The following is a 23,129-nucleotide window of genomic DNA, read 5'->3' as shown; positions in this document are numbered from 1 at the left end:
AAGCATGCAGGCATGCTGATTCGGGTCCAGCCACTTTGGTGCTGAGCCGTGTGTGGCTGTGTGGGGGTCTCATCGCCTTGGCCTTGCCTTCTCTCTCCCGCCAAAACTCTTGAGCCAGCACATGCGGAGGGGCCCAGGACTTGTTGGAAGATGGCACTGGGTCCACTCCGTTCTCTGAGCGTCTTCCCTTTGCTCATCTGTTAAATCTATAAAAACATGTGGTGAGCATGGGGTGGGCATCTCCGAGGCACCCGGGGATGCACTGCACACTTCGCTTACGGAGCTCATTCCATGCCACGGCCGCCCTCGGGCAGGCCCCAGTGCCCCATTCCCTACAGGCAAGGTTGTGGAGGCTCGGGGCAGAGGGCACAGCCAAGGTCCGCAGTAAGTGGCAGGGCTATAATTCAGACCCAGAAAGCCCAGGTCCCACCTCCAAGTGTGGGCCGCTCCCCTCAGCCTGCACCCCACCCCAGCTGGGGTCGGCTCGAGGACCAGCTGAGGCAATGTCTGCAAAGAGACACCAAGCTGAACTTGTCGAGGGCGGACGGCTGAGGCGGAAGCTTGCCTTTGGGTGGACCTCTGGGCAACGCGCCAAGCCTGACCTCGCAGAGTCAGAAAGGCCTAGTTTCCACTCCGCTCGGCCGCTTAGAGCTCGGCAGCCTTGGGCAAGTCTGGTTAACCCCCCTTGACCCTTGGTTGCCTTCTGTTTAAAATGGAGGTAATACAAGCTGCCTTGCAGAGTTGCTGGATGTGTTGCGTGCAGCCGGTGTTCCTCCAAGGCTGACCCCCGTGTGCCGCGACTTCCCCACGGCAGCGGCAGGTTAGGGCCAGGACGGCAGCCGTCCAGCTAAGCCTCCGCTTGCTTTCCCCGTTCTTACTCCTCTTCGCGCCCGGCCACCACTCTGGTCTTCGGACCTGACCCAGAAGCCTTGTCCAGCGGCATCACCAGGCACCCCCCGGTAGAGGGGGAAGGGAAGTGGGTGGAGGAGAGACCCTGCTCAGGAGACGCCCTGTCTCGGTCCTCCCTGCAGCTTCCAGGAGGAGCCAGGCCGGCCGTCCTGACCAGCGCCGACATTGGGAGGGCAGGAGTCAACTGCCATAGGATAGGCCCCCCAGAGGCTGGGCCCCACTGCAGGCCACTGCCACCCGTCGCCAACAGGTGCCCACACACCCACATACACGCACACGCATGCACTTGGAGGCAGGGAGGCAGTTGCTGTTCCTCTTACCCAGAGCCCCCTGTTTGTGCCTCATGCCCACACGTCAGCCCCCCCATGCTCACCTGCCCTCCGCTTCCCACCACGTATTTGTAAGAGCGCCATTGCAATCGCTGTTTATAGATAAGCACACAGGTTCAGAGAGGTGCCTGAACTGCTCCAAGCCACACAGCTAGGAGTGAGCCTCAGTGGCCCTGGCCAGGACACCTACCACCCCGTCCTTCAGTCCTGCAAGCGGGAGAGTGGACAGGCCCGAGGAACTAGGGCTCCAATCTGCGTTGCAGGATGCTGGGCCCAGGATCACTCTGGGCCAGGAGAGGCAGTGTTAGTTAAAGCTTGCCTTGGCTGTTGCCTATGATAGAAAAACTTAGCTCAAACCGCCTTAAACGAACAAACAAGCGCATAGGGTGAGATAACTGAAAAGGCCAACGCTACTAACTTCTGGCGAGGCTGGATCTGCACTAGGAGCACTTAGTCCACTGCTAGCTTAAGCTTATGCCCGTCTCTGAAACGATCACCGTACATGGGAATGTGGAATGCTCTGATCAGCTGAGCTCAGGTCACATGGCCCCCACCCCCAGGAGAAAAAGCAGAGTGGGTCCAGTGGGTCCAGTACAGATCCAGCCCAAAGTGCTCTGTTCCTCCATCAAGGCGTAGCCTTCGCTCACACAGATCCTTATACTCTAGCCTTTCTTTGCACGTGCTGTTTCCTTTATTTGTAATGCACTTCCTCACGAATTCCTACTGACCCTTCAGAACCCCTCGCAAATGTCACCTCCTCTGAGAAGCCTTCCCTTACGCTTACATGCAGAGTTAGATAATTTTTTCCTCTGCCGGAGCCTTTATCAGACTGCCTGATGCTTACCTGATTTGGGGGTCCGCCTCTTCCACTTGGGTTCCTGGCTCCCTATAGGTCCTGGGCACAGAGCAAGCGCCCAGGTCCATTTTGTCGGGGATGTGAGCAAATACACAAAGGAACAAATGGTAGAATCAGGCTCAGGTGAGCTCAGAGTTGGACTGCAGGGGAGAAGGCAATGCTTCAGAGCAGTGTCCAAGCTGAGCAACTTACAGTCCAGTTGATGTCGGCCTGCAAAGCCACCTCCTTGAGTCTCTGCCCAGTTGCCAGAATTCAAGGCCTGGACAGGCCATCACTGAGACCTGGGTTGGGCCCCCATGGCCAATGGCATAGAAATGGAAGAAGAAAGGGAAGTTGTGGCTGGGGGTCAACCTTAAGTGCTGGGTCAGATTTCATCAACAGACGTCTGGCCTGGTGTCAGCTCACAAATCCTGGTAAGCACCCAGCAGGCATGGAACCTTCAGTTGGGCCCCAGGACGGGACCAAGAGACCCCGCATCCCTGAAGGACCTGCCTAGAAAGTTGGCGGTATTGATGTGATTTCGGAAGCTCCCTGCTCCCCCACACGCATTAATAATGTTTGGAATTATGGGGCGCCTGGGTGGCTCAGTCGGTTAAGCGTCCGACTTCAGCCAGGTCACGATCTCACGGTCCCTGAGTTCGAGCCCCGCGTCAGGCTCTGGGCTGATGGCTCGGAGCCTGGAGCCTGTTTCCGATTCTGTGTCTCCCTCTCTCTCTGCCCCTCCCCGGTTCATGCTCTGTCTCTCTCTGTCCCAAAAATAAATAAACGTTGAAAAAAAAATTAAAAAAAAAAAATAATGTTTGGAATTCTGCCATTTGAGATTCATTCCCTTGGCTTTATTTGGTCTGTCAAAATGGCAATCTTTTGGAACCTTTGTGCCCCTGGATCCTTATCGGTCATTCACAACACAGTGCGAGGGAGAGGTTCTGGCTCCTTCTTGAGAGCTGGGTTGGATTGTGCATGGTGATGGAGTGGAAACGAAGACAGAAAAAGAAGCTGACGCAGAGTGGGGAGGAAGCTGTCCTGCTCTCGTGTGTTGCCCCTCTCTGATCCTGCACCCACCTGAGCCCTGCTCACAAGAAACCACAGTCATCAAGAGCACCCGTTTCTCTCCCGAGGGGATGGGCACAGCACAAGCGTGGGCCCAGCCCACCTCGGTTGGTTGTGGTTCTACTATCTGCAACCTGAGTGACCTTGGGCAAGAGACCTTGCCTTCCTGGGTGTGTTCTCATCTGTAAAATGGGCATGAAGTGCCTTCTTGGTGAATTTTTTACTGGGATTAAAAAAGGAACTACATGCACGATGTCCTTTGACAGCTGGCATGCAGTCACCCCTATCTTGAGGAGCTGTCAGGTGAGGGCACAGCAAAGTGTCACCGTACAGAGGGGACATCTGGGGAGCCTTCCCAGAGGAGGCGTCTGGACAGTCATCCACAGCTGTGTTGGCTGATGGGCCTCTTGTTCTGGATTCTGGGTACCCAGGTCAGTAGTTGCTCCCTACCCCAAGATGACTTGTTGCAGAGAAGGGAAGGGTAGAGAGTTAATGCCTGCTAACCCCCTGCCATGCACCTAACACTGGTCTTTGTGTGCCATTCTGGGAGGCACCGGGGAGGGGCAGCATGCTGGCTGAGGCCCCCCAGCTAGGTGGGAAAAGTCAAGGTTAGCAAGAGAAAACCAGTGCTTTGGAAGGCCCAAGCAGTGCCCAGGTGCCGGTCCTGCCCCACTGCTTCCTGGACCCTCGGTCCCCTCAAACAGCTTCCAGAATCCAGCCCTGCTCCTCATGTAAAGGAAGAACATTTGGTTGTGCCTGCGCTAGAGCTCTGCTGGCCTAGATCCCACGGCCTCCAGGCCAAGAGTGACAGCACTCCCGGCACTGGGAAGAGCAAAGGGTTGTTCTGTGTGCCCTTGAATCAGCCCTCTGAGCTGACCTGTCTCACCAGCACACCCTGTGAAAACTGCATTGTGGTGGGGGGAGGGGCGGGGGGGGAGGGTGGGCAGTGGCCTCTCTCAGCTCCACTCCCCGTCACACCAGGGAAATGGGTCCTTGGCAGTGTTCTCTGTGGGGCTGGGCGGCCCCTGGGATGAGGGGAGCACTATCCCGGGAGCGAGGAGGACTTGGTAGAGTCTTAGCCTGCGTCTCTCTGGCCACACAGCATGGAGGGTGACTTCCCCTCTGGGCCCAGAGTCCTCATGAGCTCCCTGTTCCCTTGAGGGCCGCAGAGGTCACTGTCCCCTGAGGGGCGGTACGGAGGTGTGAAGACATGTCCCTGTTCCAGGGGGGGACTCGGGCCCCACCCACCACCTCCAAGCCCAACTGCTAGGTTGGGTTGGATTCCAGCCCCTGCCAGGGCAGGGCAGCCCCCCAGGGGTGCGCTTGTTACCATGACAACACCTCTTTCCAGCCTCTTGCTTCGGAGACACTCATCTGGTCAGTGGAATGGGGTCACCTCGGACAGACTGGGGCTGCCGTGTGCCCTAAACGTGTTCCTTTAAATCCCCATGTAGTCACTGGTTTGTCTCTTGAGGCCTCAGCTGTTGTCACTATGCCCTACAAGGAGACCCTGGTGCCAGGGAGGCTTGGACAGGCCACTTAAGGCCACCGGCTTCCATGACCAGAGGCTGCTGTGACCTCAGCCCTGGCCAGCGTCCTGCAGACCCTAGGAAACTCGTGTGTTTCGGGGATGGGGGGTGGGGGGAAGGACAAAGGGGTCTGAGGACAAGAGATGCCTCACACCGTTCTCCAGAACACCCTGCGTTGACTGAAGTGGGCTCAGCCTTCCAGAATGTTTACCCTTCAATCCCAGATCTGTGCGCAGGAGTCAGAGGTCTCCTCCCCGCCCCACAGGCCTGGCCCACAGGTGTTATTCTCCCGAGTATGGTCTTCATAGAACACCTGTCCTGTCGCGGGAGTGTGAGTGTCCATCCTGCCCCGGTCACCATGCCCGAGGCAGCAAGATTGGCCCTTAGCAAGAGGACGAATTAGTCTGGTTCTCTTTCCTCCCCACCCTTGGACACATAGCACCCCTGCCTAGAGCAAAGACGTCTCTTAAGCCCCTTGTTCTTAATGCAGTTCACTCACAGGTGGACTGGGCTGGGCAGGCAGCCTGTGAGGGAGAGCAGCTTGAGGCCGTGACTCGTGACTTACCCCGGAGACTCCCTTCTGCTGAGTTCAGGGCCTGGCAGTCATACTTGTAGCCGTCACTGAAATGCCTCTGGGATGCTAGTTCCCTGCCCGGTGCTAGTGTATAGAGGGACCTCAGATGGAACCCCGTTACCTGGGAGATGGGCCCGTTAACCCAAGACCAGCAGCAGGCACCCCAGGGGTAGCAGGGAGAAAGGAGCAGAGAGCTCACGCCTGGGCAAGTGGCTTCAGGGAAGGTGTCCCCGAGGCAGTTCCCTCCCCTGGGCTTACAAGGTAGAGAAGGGATTTGCCTTATAAGGTGCAGGAGGCATCGGAGGCCAAGAATCGGTGTGGGCAGAAGCACACCAGTGTGAACGTGGCCTGGCAGGTTCGTTGGGTCTGCACGTCCATTGCAATCACATCTGCAAAAGCTAGAAAACGATGTAGCAGAATGCTTAGGCCCTCCCAGCGGGGAGTTTGTGAAACCCAGATGTTAAGACATCTGGATGTCACCTGCTTGGGTCCTGGCGTGCACGGTGTCGCAGGCACGGTTTTCGGGCACTGTTAAACACAAGCAGTAATTATCTGTGGTTCACTGCAGCCAGTGGACAGACCATCCCCACTCTGAAGTAACCAATCCTAACAATGCCCTTGCCCACATCCAAGGCCAATCCCATGGGGGAAGTTTTGACAGCCTCTGGGGCACACCTGGGTTTTGCCCTCCAAGTGTGGCACTGATGCTGTGATAACAGCTCTTGTTTACCAGCTGACGGCTGTGTCTCAGGTACCGTTTGGGGGACTTTCATCCTTAGGGCAGCCTCATGAAAAAGGCATTATTATCTCCGTATTCCAGTGGAGGAAATTGAGGCTCGCAGAGGTTAAATCGCTTGCTCGTGTGACTGAGCTGATAATGGCTGAGATCCTAATGCGGGTTCGTCTGCTGCTAACACATATTCTTTTCTTTGCGCTGTGTCGGATCACAGGGAGACCCCACGTTCTGAAAAAGTGGAAATTGTATCTTGGTAAATTTGGTCACCCGTGACTCAGCTGTGGTTTCATAGCTATTTCTCTTCTAAAGCCTGATTTTTCTTTAATGGGCAAGTCTTGGGGTAGATGACCTCAGATCACCCCTGCAGCCAGCATGCGAACAACCGCCTAGAAGCTCCAAGTGAGCAGCAGGCCTAGTGGAAAGACCCCGTCCTTGTGTCGAGTGGAGTCCGTGCCCCCTGGAGGACTGAGCAGGGGACATGGAGGTGGCCCTCGGCCACGCCAGCCGGGCCACAGGGACCAGGCCAAGTGCATGCCTCACCTTTGGTGGGCACCCAAGAAGTGAGGCTGTGTTAGCATTAAAAGAAATTCCAAAAGGGGCACCTGGGTGGCTCAGTCGGCTAAACATCCAGCTCGTGATTTCAGCTCAGGTCACCATCTCACAGTTCATGGGTTCAAGCCCCACGTCAGGTTGCATGCTGAGAGTGCAAAGCCTGTTTGGATTTTCTCTCTCTCCCTCTCTTTCTGTGCCTCTACCCCCTCCCAAAATAAATAAATAAACGTTAAAAAAAATCCGTGTAAGGAGAACTAAAAGGATATTGCAGAATTTTATTGCAGCTCAGCATTCCAGAACTCTTCTTGAACCCTGCTCTGCTCCTTTGCAATTAATCCTGTGGCTGGGTGCTCCACAGCAGCAACTACCCCTCTAAACCAAAGCTCTCTACTTTCAGGGCATCTCCCGATTCCTCCCTTTCTCTCAATTCTGTTAGGAACGTGAGCTCTTTGGGGCACCTGGCTGGCTCTTGATCGTGCAACTCTTGATCTCGGGGTTGTGAGTGTGAACCCCACGGTGGATGTAGAGATCCCTTAAAACTAAAATCTTTAGGGGCGCCTGGGTGGCTCAGTGGGTTAAGCATCCCTTGACTTCGGCTCCGATCATGATCTCATGGTTTGTGGGATTGAGCCCTGAGTCAGGCTCTGCATGGTGCAGAGCCTGCTTGGGATTCTTTCTCCTTCTCTCTCTGCCCCGCCCCCTGCTTGCACGCACGCTCTAAATAAACAAACAAAGCAACAAACTTTTGGGAAAAAAATATATTTAAAAACAAAAAGGGAATGAGCTCCTTGCATCTTGCCCCTGGTGTTAGAGTTCTCATGTTCTGTTTTTCATTCATATAGAACGCATGCATCCAGTCATTTAATAAAGAGTTGTGTTATTTCTGTTTGTCCAGCTTTGAGCAGGTACTGGGGAAGCAGTGGGACAGTGTGGCCCATTGAGCCTGTGGTCCCGCAAATCCAAATGCGTGTATGACGAATTTCATCGCCAACACCAGATCGGCCGGTGGGCAGCCGCACCAGCACACAGGAGTTTTCAACCCGCGTGTGCCAGCCAATGTGTGCGACTTCAGACTACTACGAGGACCGAGCCCGCGTCTCAGCCGGGTCCCCCACACGTCCTTCTACGACTGGCCATGCCTTCTTACACTGCTCCTTTGTCTTTGCAGGCCTCCTGCCCTGAGTGGCAGCCCCATTATCTCCGACATCTCGTTGATCCGGCTTTCCCCACACCCCGCCGGCCCCGGGGAGTCCCCCTTCAACGCCCCCCACCCCTACGTGAGCCCCCACATGGAGCATTACCTCCGTGCCATGCACAGCAGCCCCACACTCCCCACGATCTCTGCGGCCCGGGGCCTTAGCCCCGCTGACGGTGAGTAGGGCCTGGGGGACTGGGGGACAGGGCCACTAACCCTAACAGTGTTGATTCCCCAGCCCCAGTCCTCTGGGACAACCGTGAGCAGGCTGACATTCCTCCCCACCAGCCTGAACAACGGGGTGTTCAGTAAGTGGCAACAGCCAACACGGTCTGGGGACCATTGTTCTTGAGAGGTGTTCCGTAAACACCTTTTTGCATGCAAATTATGTACAATAATGGCCGGGTGTGTTTGTTCTTGTAGATCTTATCAGAGGTGAGAACTATTTGGTTGCAGTAAACCAAACTCTGCTTCTGGTTAAGTAGAGGGGGCGTTGGATCCCATCTCATGGGCCCCCAGAGCAGAAGGAGGACAGCACCGGGCTGGCTTCTGCCCCTTGCAGGTCAACACGTGGCCTCCAAAAGACACCCCAAGCCTCCACATGTGAGCACTGATGGCCTGGTGTGTCTCAGGTCAGATGCTTGAGAGAGAATTGCCTGGTCCAGCTGGGAGATCAGATGCCCCTCCCCCTCCCCCAATCCAGTTAATTTGAGACACGTCACGGGACGCGAATATTAGATTTTCAGATCTAAAATGTAGTACTTCCAAAAACAATGTGCTACTTCCAGCCCCATCGCCACCTCACCGATGCACCCGTACAAACACACACACGCAAACGCACACGCATGCACATACACACTCACGCTGGACGCTAGTAAGCACATTTGGGAGCTGGCCCCGCCCACCCTGTCATCCCGGAAGTGCTCCCACCCCACCCCTAGCTTGGAGCGCTGTCCCCATGGTACCCGGTGGCCACTTATTGCTGCCGTTTTTGTCAAAAAACAACCGGGTTGCATCTTCTCAGAATCTGCCCACCGAAACTATCGGGCAGAGGGACGTTCCAGAGGACAGACGTTTCTAAGGACTTTGCACTCAGGAGCCCGTGGGCAGAGGCTCCGGGAAACACGATCCCAGCGGGTCCCTCCTAACCACATCCCGTCCTCACCAGGGGCGATGTGCCCTCTCCCACTTTGTGGATATGACTGGAAGCTGGAGCTGAGTCCCGGACCTGAGAGGCTCAGGTTGGAGTTTCACAAGGAAAAGGACTCCAGCCTCCAAATACACAGAAAGGACTATCTGGCTCGTCACTCTAGCCATGTGTTTTGCACTTCGCCTCATCTTTACCACCAAGAAACCAGACGAGGCAACTGCCAGCAACCACAGGACGTGGAAGTGGCTGGCCGCAGTGTGGCCGTTCTGAAGTGACTCCCAAGGGGTCGGACCCCAGCCCTGAAATCTCCACGGCGAAGCGTTTCGCTGCCTCCACATTGAGCCGCCGACTCCGGAACGTGGGCCTGTGCTTCTCCACGCCTCTGCTGATGACCCAGCCAGCGATGCGCTGGCGCGGAGCGTGAGGATGCTGCCCTGGCCTTGAACCTCGCACGCGGTGCAGTGCGCTGAACCGTGCCTGCCCCCGGGAAGATGCGTCCACACCCCACTCCCCGAACCTGAGAGTGTTGCCTCATTTGGAAAAAAGGCCTTTGCAGATGTGATTTAGTTGGGGATTCTGAATGAGGAGATCATCCTGGAATGTCCGCGTGGGCCTTAAATACAACGATAAGTGTCCTCACAAGAGACATATGAGAGAACAACGCGTAGATGGGAGAGATGTGGCCACCGGCCAAGGAAACTGGGAACCCCCAGAAGCTGGAGGGAGAAGCACAGAACAGATTATCCCCTCGAGCCTCTGGAGGGAGCGTGACCCTGCTGACACCTTCACGTCGGACTTCTGGCCTCCAGGACTGTGTTGTTCGAACAGCAGTCAGCGCTGAGTTTGTACTTACGAACCTGTTACGGCAGCTGTAGGAGATTAAGACACATGGCTCGTGGGTCAGAGCCCCTGAGAGATGTCTCTAGAAGAGACAAGGACACAGTAGTTTCAGTGGATAACGGTGTAGCCCATCCCTTGAAGGAGGGACTTAGAGTTGTGGAGCACTGATTCGATGCCTGATTTCCATATAAACGTCGCCGTGGCTCCTGTCACGCCCACTTATCCTCAGCCCCAGTCCCTTGAGAAAGCAGGCATGGGGCCAGCTCCAGAGGGCACTTGGCTAATTTGCAGACTGAAACCCTGAGACCTTGCTGGCCCTGAACCAAGCTCCCAAGTGAGTAGAGACAGCACGACAGGCTCACACCGCCCGTGTGTCAGCCCCAGCACTTGCCCACACGAGGCCCGGAACGTTCATCAGCTATGAGAGGCAGCGTCTGCCAGACCGCGTGTGCTCTGAGGACAAACGGGCCCTCCAGGGAGGGCTTCAGGGAGGAGGCGGACATCCAGAAGAAAGGGGGACGGGAGGGTGTTTCAGGCATGGACAGGGTAAGCAGAAGCCGTGGGGCATCATCCCGGCTGCAGGCCAGGGCTCTCTCTAGTGGATACAGCAGAAGTTGAGGAAGAGGAAGAGGGTGACTGTTTCCACTGACTGGCTTCTCTCTGCCCAGGGCATACGGATGAGATCTTTGCTTTTTGCCAAGACAAAGAGCAGAGACTGCCAGAGTCCCCATCTGCCAGTGGGGGGTGGTAATGGTGACCCTGAGGTCATAGCACATGGGGATGGTGACACTGAGAATGAACGTGAGTCCCTCAGCACTGCCCGCACAGGCCCAGCAAGCACTCAGCACGATGCCGGCCATCACTGACATTTTGAATAGTAACTTGGGTCGTGAGTATTAGTGCCCCCGTGTTATGGATGGAAAACTGAGGCAGCTGAGAAAGGAGGCCCCTTCCCAGTTTTGCACACCTGGTGAAAGGCAGGACTCTCAATGGGTATGTGTGGCTCCAAGCTCCGCGCTGGAGTGCCAGGCCCCCTCGAAGATGCTCCGAAGTTCATCCTCCCTGCCTCTTGGCTGAGCCCCTGGAGGGGCTGAGTGCAGGGCTGGAGGCAGACAGCTCGGGTCCCGCGGTCGCAGGCCAGGCCGGGAGCTTGATCTGGCTGGGTCCGGGTGATCTCGCCGTGACTGTTCAGGCCCCGCCGACCCCCACAGCGTCTTTGTTTCCCGGGGCACCTGGGTGGCTCAGTCGGTCAAGCGTCCGACTTTGGCTCGGGTCATGATCTCACAGCTCGTGAGTTTGAGCCCCGCGTCGGGCTCTGTGCTGACAGCTCTGTCTCCCTCTCTCTCTGCCCCTCCCCCACACGCGCTCTGTCTCTCCCTGCTTCTCAAAAAATAAAGAAAACTAATAAAAACAGTTTACATGTTCGTTTCCCTTTGAAGGCTCTGCTGGACGGTGGACAGGGGATGCTGTCAGCCTGGGGCTCTTGTCTCCTGTGGGGCCTGCACGGGAAGGAAGGGGTGGTTGTTTACGGCTCTGCAGACGGGATCTGGGTCCCCATCGGCAGGAACACGCCCCACCCCACCTCGTCTGCTCAGTGGGGGGAGGGGACCCAGGGACAGAGGAAGGACCGGCGGGCACTAGGGGGAGCTCGCCAAGCCGTCTGTGTGTTTCTCTATTTGGTGCCATGTCCTGATGGCTTCTTTCTCTCTCCTTTCCTCCTGCCCACAGTGGCCCACGAGCACCTCAAGGAGAGGGGATTGTTTGGCCTCCCCGCTCCGGGCACCAACCCCTCAGACTATTACCACCAGATGACTCTCATGGCGGGCCACCCTGCGCCATACGGGGACCTGCTGGTGCAGAGTGGGGGTGCCGCCAGTGCGCCCCACCTCCACGACTACCTCAATCCGGTGGATGGTGAGTGCTGGGCGGGGGCGGGGAGCGAAAGAGGGGACGCCGCTCCTTCTGTGGGTGAGGAGCCCTAAGGAGTGGTCTGGGATCCTTGCCATGACTGCTGTCCGCAGGGGACCGAGTCTGAGCGACTCCCACAAACACTTAGTGAGTCGCCGCAAGCCAGGACATGTTTTAGCAATTGCAGACTGGGGAACAAAACACACTCGTTTCTGCTTTCATGGAACTTACAACGTGATAGGGAGAGACAAAGCCAAGAATGGAGTAGGAAGCACTGGGGTGAAGTGAGGGGTGGGGGTTGGGTATAGTCTTGAATGAGGAAATTGAGAAATCCTCCCTGGGAAAATGATATTCAAGCAAGAATTAAAGGAGGTGAGCGGTACAGAAATATGTGGAAAGAATGATCCAGGCAGGGAAACAGCAAGTGCAAAGGGCCTGAGGCAGCAGCATGCCCTCTGAGTTCAAGAAAAAGCCAGGAGGCCAGCATGCCTGGCACCCAGTGAGTGGGCGGGGCAGGAGTAGGGTGAGGCCAGATTTCTGGGGCTGGTTGTGCAGGCTGGTCAGGGCTTGGTAAGACTTTGTCTGGCTTAAGCATCATGGGACCCTTGGAGGGGGATTGGACAGAGGAGTAATGAGACCTGACTTTTTTTTTTTTTAACATTTTATTTATTTTTGAGAGAGAGAGAGAGAGAGAGAGCACGACCAGGGGAGGGGCAGAGAGAGAGGGAGACACAGAATCCCAAGATGGCTCCAGGCTCTGAGCTGTCAGCACAGAGCCCGGCACGGGGCTTGAACTCAAGAACCACAAGATCATGACCTGAGCCAAAGTCGGACTCAACTGACTGAGCCAGCCAGGTGCCCCGAGATCAGACTTATTCTTAAAAGGAGTTCCATTGCGGCTGCTGATCTGAGAAGGCTTAAGGGCAAGGTGGAAGCAGAAGGTCCAGTTAGTGGAGGTGTGGAGAAGCGACCACATTGTAGATAGAGCCACCAGATTTGTCCCCAGACCAGATGAGGAGTTAGGAAGAAAGAAGCGCATCACGGTTAATGACTGAGCTGGAGGCTGCAGGCAGGGCACGTCCGGCAGGCAGGATATCCAGTGTTCTGGGTAGGTAATGCTCTGGGTGTCCCTAAAATACCAAGTCTTTCCTTCCCACCAAATACTATGCTGATTTCACAGAGGAGCCTGTGGCCTGGCCCCCTGACCACGAGTCCCTGGGAACAGCATGGAGCCCCCGCCTCTTGGAGGAGAGAGGAAGGGGGAAAGGCTAAGTGCCCGCCTCCCCCAGTTAATGCCACTCTACCTGCTGCTCTTGGAGCCTAGCCCAGAGATACCCAGGGATCCAGGCCAGGCAGTGGAGCTAGAAACCACAGCGGCAGGGGGCAGGGCGGGCAGGCGGCTTCTGCAGATTTATCCTCCTCCAGCTCTGCCTGGGACGGCTTTTGCAGTCCCCGAAGGCAGGGAGCACGCAGGCCCACAGGGAGACCTGCCAGAGAGGGATGGCCTGGTACCTACTGGGCTGCGTGACTCAGGGTGGGTCCCTGCACCCCTCAGCCCCCTCCTGTCCCCCAGTACTTCCTGTCCACACCAGCCACTGCAGCTCCCCCTTATTGCCTGGGGCAAAGCTGAGCCCCTCACTTCCTAAGACCTGGCCGAGCTCTTGCCTCCTCCAGGACACACGCCTTCTCCCTCCTCTCCCCTGCCCTTCTCGCCTCACGCTTACAAGAGCGACCTCGTGTGGCTCCTGAACCCCGCTGGGCACTACCTGTTTCCCCACAAGAGTGTTGCTGGGGAAGAGCCCTGGAGCGTCTCCTAACACTGGCTCTCACGGCCCCATCACCCTTGACATGGCCTGAGGGATGCCATCAGAATGTGATCCCTGGGTCTGTCCCGCCCCTGTGCCTCTCCATAGCCCTCTGGTGCTCCCCACAGGGAGGCGGGCGGCGTGTCAGCAGGTGGCGAGGGTGGAGCTCAGGTAAAGCTGTGTGTACAGGCCACTTGTCAAAATTAGAAACCAGACAACAGGTACAATGCAACTAGTCCTCAAATAGCCACGTCTGAACATCACATCCCCCCACGCAGGGCCTCCCAAGGCTTCAGGGTGGCCGGCACCAGGCCAGCTGGACAGCGGGCAGACACAGACAAACCATGGCAGAGGGTCTGGTCAGGCAGGTGTCCCCAGAGGGCAGGAGAGGCCGAGTCAGCCAACATGAGCACCTGCCCTGTGCCTGTGTGACCGCCACCTCCATCCTGTGCCTTTCCATACACTCTCCCCTGTGACTGCCCTCAGCCGTCTTCTGAGGCTGGAATTGTCATCTCTACTTTAAGATGAGCACACTGGGGTCGTGTGACTTGCCTAGGCTGTGAGTTGGGGTTTCAAGCCCCGCTGTTTATCACCAACACATTGGCTCTTCCCTTGGGCACACTGCCTCCAGGCAGCACCACACATCTGTCACCCCAAGAGCCATGGCCTCAGGGAGGGCCTGCTGGGCCAGAAGTGTTCCAGCTCGGCCTAGAGCAGCTGGGCCAGAGTGGATGCTGCCCTTTGGGGTGGCCTTGGGAAGGGAGTTGGGGCAGTGAGCTGCAGACACATCTAAGCCAGCACTGCCTGTGCGCGTCCCCACCGTGGGAGATGACCCAAGGGAGCCAGGGGCACCGGATGGGGTCCGGACAGTGATTCCTAGCCCCATATGCCAGTTGGACTAAACACACTACTGAGTAAGGTCGTGCATGTGAACTTGGCCAGTGCCTGGCGTGCAGGAGCGACTCCATCAACACTACTTCCTGTGTCTTTCTAGCCTTTTCCCTCGTTCACATCTTCCCCTCCTGTGGGAGTTTTGTCTATCGAGTGCCTGTGTCGCTGTCCACCGCGTGCTTAGCCTAGTGCCAAAACTCCTCGTGGCCACCGCCCCATGCCTCCCATCCGTCCCAGCCCCAGGCCTGCCACGTCTGAGTCGTCAACCCCCCCGCAGCGGTCCTGTTATTTGCCACCTTCCCAGCACTGCCGTTCGGCTCGGGCTCCCTCGGCCTCACGGTTGCCTCGCAGTAATTTCTCATCCCCTCCGTCATTCTGCATCCCTGTGGCTTTCGTCACCCTCAGGGCAAGATTCAGGCTTTATAACCCGGCTTGAGTGGCCTTCCCCTGCAGCCTAGTCTTCCCCGCCCCTCCCCCCGCCTTGCACACTGCCTCCCACCACCCGGCTCCAATGAAGTCTCCCAGACAATTGCTCTGCTCCTGCCTGCAATGCCCTTCCCTGCGGGCTTGCCCAGCTCGCTTCTGCTCCGTGTGTTCGGACCCCAGTCAGCCGCCACTTCTGAGACACCACCCGGATCCAGCCCCAGCTCAACCGTGTCAGCTCTGCTCGCGCTCCCTCCCTCCCACCTGCGGGGCTGTAACTGGCTGCTGCTTCTCCGTTGACAAACTGGGGGGTTCCCCAGGTCTGGGAGCATGGCGGCCAAGGAGCAGGCCTCTGTGTTTGCAGAGTGACTGAGTGAGTGAGTGGTGGTCACCAAAAAACCTAGGATAGAAAGACGCAAACTAATTGGGGAACTACCCGGGGTCAAGCAGCTGTCGGCTCTTTGCAGGGAGCTGGGGAGGTGGCCGGGAACACGGCAGCTTTGTTCTCAGGGGCGCTCAGCATTTGGCAGCATCTGGGGCTGAGCAGGAGTAAGGGAGGTGAGCTCATCAGTGGGCGTGAGAGCTCTGCGCTCGCGTTGGACTCATCACACCCACCCACCATCCTTTCTCCACCTCTCCTCTCGGGAACATGATTGTCTTCAGGGTATAGAGGGAAGTTTCCATCCCGGACCTGGGCAGGCATATCAGTTTCTCACCCCAGATCTGCTGAGGCTGGGGGTGAGGCTTGGCAGGGGGTGGGGGTGGGGGGTGGGGGGGGCGCGGTTCTGAACCCTAAAGGATTTCAGGAACAGATGACTCTTTTCCTTTGGTCCCAATCCCTTACGATCCAAGGAAATTAAGAGTAGGCCGACACAATATCCTGTATCTGTCATTACTTAATACGGTTCTTTTTGTTTTTTTTCAAGCCAGTTTGAACTACAACCAGAACATTTGCTTCTGCTTCTAAAAATGTTTTAGGCATTTCTGGGGCTCCTGGGTGGCTCAGTGGGTTAAGCATCCGACTTCGGCTCAGGTCATGATCTCACGGCCTGTGAGTTCGAGCCTGCTTCAGATTCTGTGTCTCCTGCTCTCTGACCTTCCCCTGCTCACGCTCTGTCTCTCTTTCTCAAAAACAAATAAACATCAAAAAAATTTTTTTAATGTGTTAGCCATTTCCGTTCAGCTCTGATGCCCAAGTGGATGTGTCGTTCACATGCATCTATTAGACCCCAGTGCGCACAGCTCAGGTCGGCCTCTGGAGTATCCCCAGCCTCTCCTTTCCTATAAACTGGGGAGCAGGGAAAACCCACCAGCTCCTGCTGGTCCCAGCTGCATGGGTGTGGGGAGAGACCCTCCCAGGAAGCTTTAGTCCACCCAGTGAGGTGTAGACCTTCAGAATTGTGCAGGCTCAGCACCCACCTGTGGAAGGGTCCCGAGACTCTCCGAGAATACGTGTGTTCATGTTAGAAAGCCTCCTATAACCATGACCATGGCAGGTAAGCTCTGTGCAGGTGCAGGGGGCCTCATGACTTTGTGGGAAGTTCAGGAAACTGAGCCTTCTCTCTCTCTCTGTCTCTCTCTGTCTCTCTCTCTCTCTCTCTCATTCATTCTGGGGGTGTTTCTTAAGCACCTCCTATGTGCCAGGAATACACAGTGGTGCATAGCATGCCAAGTCGTGCCCTCGTGGTGCCTGATAAGTTCCACAGGTGGCTCTGTGTAATAATCCTTGCACTTTTCATACATTCACCTTTTGGGGTTAAATAAATAGACCTTAAAATAGAACCTTGTATTTTTTCTCATATGGGAAACCAGATATGCTCTGAGGAAGACGTTCGTGTCCTTGCCTCCGTCAAGCCCAAAATAACCTCATCTGGGTTGAGCGTGCGTCGAGGAGATCCCCACGGTGGTGTGGGGCAGGCAGGAAGGCAGAGGGGGCCTCTGCCGGGGCTCTCGCTGCAGCGAAAATCCAAGCCCTGCCCTGCTCCCGGGTCCCAGGACCAGGCTGCAGGCTGGACAAAGGGCATCTCCCGCGTCCCTCCCTGGCCAGGGGCCTCTCAGCCTCCTGGTGGTCGATGGAGGCCCGTTGCCTCTTGTTCTTAAAGGAGGCTGATTTATAGCAGGAAGAGTGGAAAGTGATACTGCGCTGGGAGGTAATAGATCAGCGGTCAAGGAGTCCAAGGCTATCGCTCTGCCTACTGGTTCTCCGGAGGGCGGGGAATTCACCGGTTGTCACCGGGGCCTTAAAATGGAATGTTCTTGTTTTATGCTGTTGAATATTGGTGATTGCACGGCAGTGTGGGAGCCGCCACAACCCACCCCCTCCTCCCACCACACTGAGAAGATTGAAATGTTTCCGATTGAAATGTTGTCTGTTTACAGCCCATATTTCCTCCGAGCTGTATATTTTATTGTCATATTGACACTAATTTGACTTGGATGTCACCTCCGTTCTGACGCCCGTTCTTTATGCTGCCTGCGGGTCCAAGGGGGTTTTCAGAGACCAATTACATTGATCACACCACAGAGAGGCAGGAGGAGCCGCTGGAGGGACTGCCGGAGGCCCCAGTCGGGCCGGGAGTCCGTGCCCAGCCTGCAGACAGGAGGGAGACTGAGGCAGAGGAGAGCAGGCCACAGGTTCCCCGAGGGGCAGGACTGCTGTGTGCAGACCCGGGCTAGGTAGTGTATGTGGGTCACCTGGTGAACCGGCACAGACACGAAGTCACTTTACAGGCGAGGAAGCCGAGGCCCTGAGCCTGAGCCTGAGCCCTAAATTTGTCTACATCACAGAACTAGGAAATGGTGCCGGCCAGTCTCAACCCCAAGCCTCTGGGCTCCAAAGCCGAGGTGTTTTCAATCCCCCCATAAGAGGGGGTGAGGGGGCTGCGGACGGCTAAGTGTGGGGCAGGTTGAGGTCCTCCAGTTGGGTTTCCTTAGAGCATTTCCTCAGTGAGTCCAGAAGGTATGTGGGCGGGGCTGGGCTGTGCAGGGATGCTCCCTAACCGGTGAGGACCCAGGGCCCACGAGCCAGGCCACGAGGCTGTGTCCTGCCACCGCCAGGGGGGGCGTGTCCCAGTCCCACGCTCAGGACAGCATCTGGCACAGAAAGGCCTCCTGGGAGGTGGTGCTGGGACACAGCTCTCTCCACTGCTGGTGCCCCACCTGCCCCGCCCACGTCCTGGGGAGCCAGCCCCTGCTTCCTCCTGCCGCCCTCATTCCAGGTTCCTGGGTCCTTGGGACACCCCCCCCCCCCCCAGAGCTCGGGTGACATGCTGGTCACAAGCCCATAGCAACCCAGAGGTGGATACTGTTGGCCCATCTTCCAGGTGAGGAAGCAGCTCAGGGAGGTTCAGAGCCTCGCCCAAAGTCGCCCAGATCAGAGCAGGCAAGCAGGGTCAGAACATGGTCTGCCTGCACCCGGGGCCCGTTCTCAAACTTCCTGCCCTTCCCGGCTGCCCCCAGGGAAAGCAGCGATGTCCCCAAACACTCTGGAGTTACCTGGTAATCCCAGGAGCCCTGCCCAGTGCTCTGGGCACCATTTTCTTCTCTCACCTGGACAGTGAGCTTCACAGGAGGGCAGGGCTGAGGGTCCCCCCCCCCCTTGCTTGCAATCCCCGAAAGCGTCCAGCCCGATGCCTGCCATACCGTCACCACGACAAGGCTCTGATGGGTGAGTGAACTAACACACGAATGAGCAAAAGAAAGATGTAGTGGCTGAAACAGGAGCCAGATGCAAGCGGCAGCAGGAGTGGGTAGCATGGGGCGTCTGCCCGGGTGAGGGCAGGCTGGTGTCCGGTCCCCCCCGGCGGCTGACAGAAATCGGCGCAGGCTCATCCACAGATGAATGGACGCAACAGCTCTGCCAGTCCCCGGTCATAAATCACAGGAGAAGCCACAGGAAATGAGTGCCAGGATTTTCTTTCTATTTAGTAATTTATCAAGGGAAGAGGCACATTAATAAACATATTTCCCTCGAGGGGTGGGAATAACAGAGATGAATATCACTGTCAGATTTGCCCTGTTTCCTCTTGTTAGGGGCACGTGAGAGGGTGGGAATCCAAATATTAGCAGCAAAGTCTTTTTTTAGAACATGCATTAGAAGGATGAGTGTATTTCTTAGTCTACAGGATGTTGGATTGTCCCTCCCACCTCGTGTCTCTCCATTTGCCACTCGGTTCGTAAGTGACAGGACTCTTTGGGAGGATTCACGTTTGCATCTTTGATTTTCCTTGGAAGTGGGGACCGACGGGGAGTGAACTCAGTAAATAAGAACAAAGAAGCCTAGAGGAGCCCAGATGAATGGACAGATGAGTGAATGCTGTAGTGACAGACGTACTGCTGTGTGGCCCGACTGTGTTTTCTAGACTTGCTGTCCCTCACTCCAGTATTAGCTTTACGCTCATCCTGCCCATCAAAGCTGTCCTCCTCGCCCCTGAAGAAGCGACGTTAATTCTCAGTTTCGTTTTAGAAGGTCTGCTGGGCTTTCAGCACTTCGGTGGTTTGCTGGTGTCCTCGAGATAACTCTGCAAGCCAAGCTGTACCGCCCCCATTGTACAGATGGGCAAAGAGAGGCTCAGGAGGCTGGGTGATGTGCTCCAAGCACTAAGTGTTGGGTTTGGTGTGGCCCAGCTGTGTGTTCCCACATGGTGTGTATGTGCATCTGACCGCCCCAGCCCCCAACTCCAAGCACATCCTTCCCCGCAAGGTGCGTCTTCTCTCTACCCTGGGTGGAGGCGGTGTGCTGAGTGCTTTGGTGGCCAACTGCCTGACTTCCAAGTCTACTTCTGCACTTCCCCTGGCTGCATGGCCTCTGTCATTCGTAAAACGACAGTGGTAATACTTCCTTCCTTCTAGGGCAGTTGACACTATTGAATACTTTAAAGATTAAACAACTTAATACCTTGGAGTGCTCAGAACAGTACCCAGCACCTTCAGGGCAGTGCATAAATATTGACTTGCCCTGGCTGTGATTCTGCTGTCCCTCACCTGTGCCCACGGCTCAACATTTGCCATCTTCCACGCGGGCTCACCACCGAATGGATGCATATGTGTATGTGTATGCATATAACGGTGGGGGGAAAGGACCCAAGTCCCTGATGCATAAAGGTGGGAGGGGCAGAAGCAATCAGATAACCACACCGGTGCATGCGGACTTGACAATGTGACCCCCCCCCATTTGGGATGGGGGTAACTTCCCAACCAGAGGATGTCAGGGTGCTCTCCCTGGGAGAGTGATAACCCGTGGAGGTCTGAGCACAGAGAGGAAGGAAGAGCACTTCAGGCAGAGGAATGGGCATGTGCAAAGGCCCTGTGCTGGAAGACAGGTGACAGGAGTAGGGAGCTGAGAGGTGGCTGGAGCAGAGCCTGGGAGGTGGGCAGGATGAAGCCGGAGAGGTGGGCAGGGGGCACCCACAGGGCCTCCAAGCAAAAGCCACCCTGAGCATTTGGGCTTTTTTCCTAATAGTACTGGGAGCTTTGGAAAGGTTAGGGCAGGGGGGCACAGGGACATGATTCAATTTACACATTAAAAAGCTCTCTCGGGCTGCAGTGAGGAATGTGGATGGGACAGCAATTAGCTAAGGGCCCTGGGATGACCCAGGCTAGCAGTGGGCTGGGGGAATAGGAGGAGGGAGAGAGGAAGGGAACCTGCAGGGGGCTTTGAGGGCAGACTCAGTCATGAAGGAGGTAACAATGGAAAGGCATCAGGCCAACTCCCGTCAGAGGCTGTTTATCCCAGTGGCCCAGGAAGAAAGGGGCTTCCCGGGTTTACCAAGGGCGAGGGGTCGGAGGAGCGCCGGGCATGGGTGCCCCCAGGGCCCAGCAGGGGACCTGGGGGCATGAGGTGGTGGGCAGGGGCTCTGCTGAGGCTTCTGCAGTTGGTAGCTGGGGGGCTCTATGCACTCACACAGGCCAAATAGGCCCCGAACCTTCTCAGGGGCTGGCCGGCACTGGGGATGGGGGCTCAGAGATCCCCAGGCCATCAGCCCTGCCCTTAGTGCCCCCACAGCTGTGGGGACAAGGCACCAACACACCAACCCTGCAGCCAGGGCAACCTGCCGCCTCCCTGGAGGAGGAGCACCTGTGGGGTCTGAGCAGCTCTGAGCGGACAGAAGGGAAGAAGGCGGGCATCACGAGCCCAGGAACGGCCGAGCACAGGCATGGAGGCAGGCCGCGTGTAGCAGAGGTGTGCACCGATAGCCTCTGGAGCTGTCTACAGGCAACCCCTCCAGCCCAAAGGGAACCTGGAGGCCCCCGAAGGGGCACAGAAAGAGGTGTCAGTGCCGATATCCAGAAATGCAGGGGCATGGCAAAGCGTTTAGGTGCCCCTGCCGTGTAATGTACTCCTCACCACAGCCCCAGGGGCCAGATCCAGGAGACCCTTGCACAGAGAGGAACCCAGGGCTCAGGGAGGATCTGGAAAGGGCAGACACAGAGCATGTGGGAGTTGCCCGGTGACACTGGCAGGTCGTTTATTCTAGACCATTGTTTGTCCAGAGGAGAGAGCCAGAACCCTGACTGGGGAGCGGGGGCGCAGTCTGGAGCCAGGCGGGAGAGTGTGACCCCAGGGTCAAGGAGCCCCCCCTCTGGTTCAGGCTGTCTTCCCGCAGTTCCTTACCGGTGAGGGGTGAGAGCTTATGCAAGGGGCCGTCAGAGAGAGCGGTGGGGTGGTGGCTGGGGTGCGTGCCTGTGCATGAAGAGTGTTTAAGGTGACAGGTTCTTGAAGCCTCAGGCAACTCCGGAAGCCAGGGTAGTGGCTGCCCTTGGGGTGGGTCTGGAAGGACGCTGGCCGTGCCTGTTTCTCGACCTCGCGCTAGCTTCACAGGTGGGTTCAACTCGTGGCCACCAAGCTCTTCAACACTTAGCTGCTACGCCTTAAGCGTTGCTGAATCCAGCCCTGCTCCCTGCAAAACTAATAGTAAAGGCACTAACTTACGTTCAGCGAACATATTCTCTCCCCCAAGCATCTGACCTGTGTTTCTCACACCCCCACCATGTCATGCATGGATCCATCCCATTCTATAGATAAGCAGACTGAGTTGGAGAGAGGCCAGGGCCCTTGCCCAAGAGCCCCCAGCTGTGGTTCTCATTACACCGTCCTCAAAGGCTCTTACCCCTGTCCCCCCCCCCCACCAGTCCCCCTTCCCCAATTCTACCCCCTACAAGCACAGTGATGCCTGGGGTTGGCTGTCCCCACAGTGTCGCGCTTCTCCAGCCCACGGGTGACCCCCCGCCTGAGCCGCAAGCGGGCGCTGTCCATCTCCCCGCTGTCAGACGCCAGCCTGGATCTGCAGCGGATGATCCGGACGTCACCCAACTCGCTGGTGGCCTACATCAACAACTCCCGCAGCAGCTCGGCGGCCAGCGGCTCCTACGGCCACCTGTCAGCAGGCACTCTCAGGTGAGCCCAGCCGGCATGTGGGTGGCCGAGCCCCAGAAGGTGGGCTGGGGGCCACGTGGGGGAGGGTCCATGCTTTCGACCCGTGGAGAAAGACAGGACACGTTGCATTTGTGAGTCGGTGTGCTTGCAACCGCTCCCTGAATTCCACACCGACCACGATGATGCCGCAACATGCTAACATTCGAGTATGTCTTCCTGTGTCCGCTCATCCCCCAAACCCACTCTCTGATGTGAAAAGTATGTTTACTGGGCCTGGCACGAAAGAGTCAACCATAAAACCCAAGGTTTTATGGCAGCCACAGCCATTGGTGGCACAGGTTGTGACGCCGACTTGGGCCATGCCAGGTCTCCGAGCAGGCAGCCAGCTTCCCGCTGTGGTCACAGCACGGCACACCCAGACCTCACACCATTCGCCCTTGTCCCCACCCCACCCCCACTCCACCGTGCAGCCCATGGCTGTTCTAAGGACTCAGACCCAACCACCTTGACTCAACTCATTTCCTCCCCGCAACCCTCCTCAGGGAGGCCAGGAGGTGTGAGGAATGTCAGGAGAGCCTGGCCCTGGGACGTGCAGAGATCGAAGTGGTAACAAGGATGTTGGCTGTCTTTTTTTACCAGACAAATTACTCCGAACCTTAGCTGTTTAAAGCAACAACGAGCATGGACCATCTCGAACTGTTTCTTGGGGTCAAGAAAATGAGACTGGCTTGGCGCTGGGTCTCACGAGCCTGCGCTGAAGGTGTCGGCCAGGGCTGTAAGGCACCTGAAGACTTGCCTTTATTTCACGTTACGGGAGTCTCTCTATAAGGCTGCTTGAGCTTCCTCACGGCATGGCGGCTGGCTCCCCCACCCCCACCCCGAGTGACTGATGCAGGAGAGAGTAAGGAGGAAGCCACATGTCTTTTTCTTTTTAAGTTATGTACTTATTTTGAGAGATAGAGAGAGAGAATCTCAAGCCCGATGAGGGGCTCCATACCATGAACTTT

At 56.8% G+C, this 23,129-nt stretch overlaps 1 protein-coding gene across 1 annotated transcript in view; it reads left to right on the top strand.

Moving 5' to 3' along the window:
* Positions 1–23,129, top strand: part of GLI2 (GLI family zinc finger 2) — a 257,439-nt gene that overhangs the window by 210,508 nt on the left and 23,802 nt on the right. Inside the window, 3 exon segments of the mRNA XM_040474663.1 lie at positions 7,704–7,906; positions 11,449–11,634; positions 21,942–22,143. Of these exon segments, the coding sequence (XP_040330597.1) occupies positions 7,704–7,906; positions 11,449–11,634; positions 21,942–22,143 (591 nt within the window).

Source organism: Herpailurus yagouaroundi, unplaced genomic scaffold (genome assembly GCF_014898765.1).
Source record: "Herpailurus yagouaroundi ecotype Mexico unplaced genomic scaffold, PumYag 140, whole genome shotgun sequence".
NCBI lineage: Eukaryota > Metazoa > Chordata > Mammalia > Carnivora > Felidae > Herpailurus > Herpailurus yagouaroundi.
This window is presented reverse-complemented; position numbering and strand designations above follow the sequence as displayed.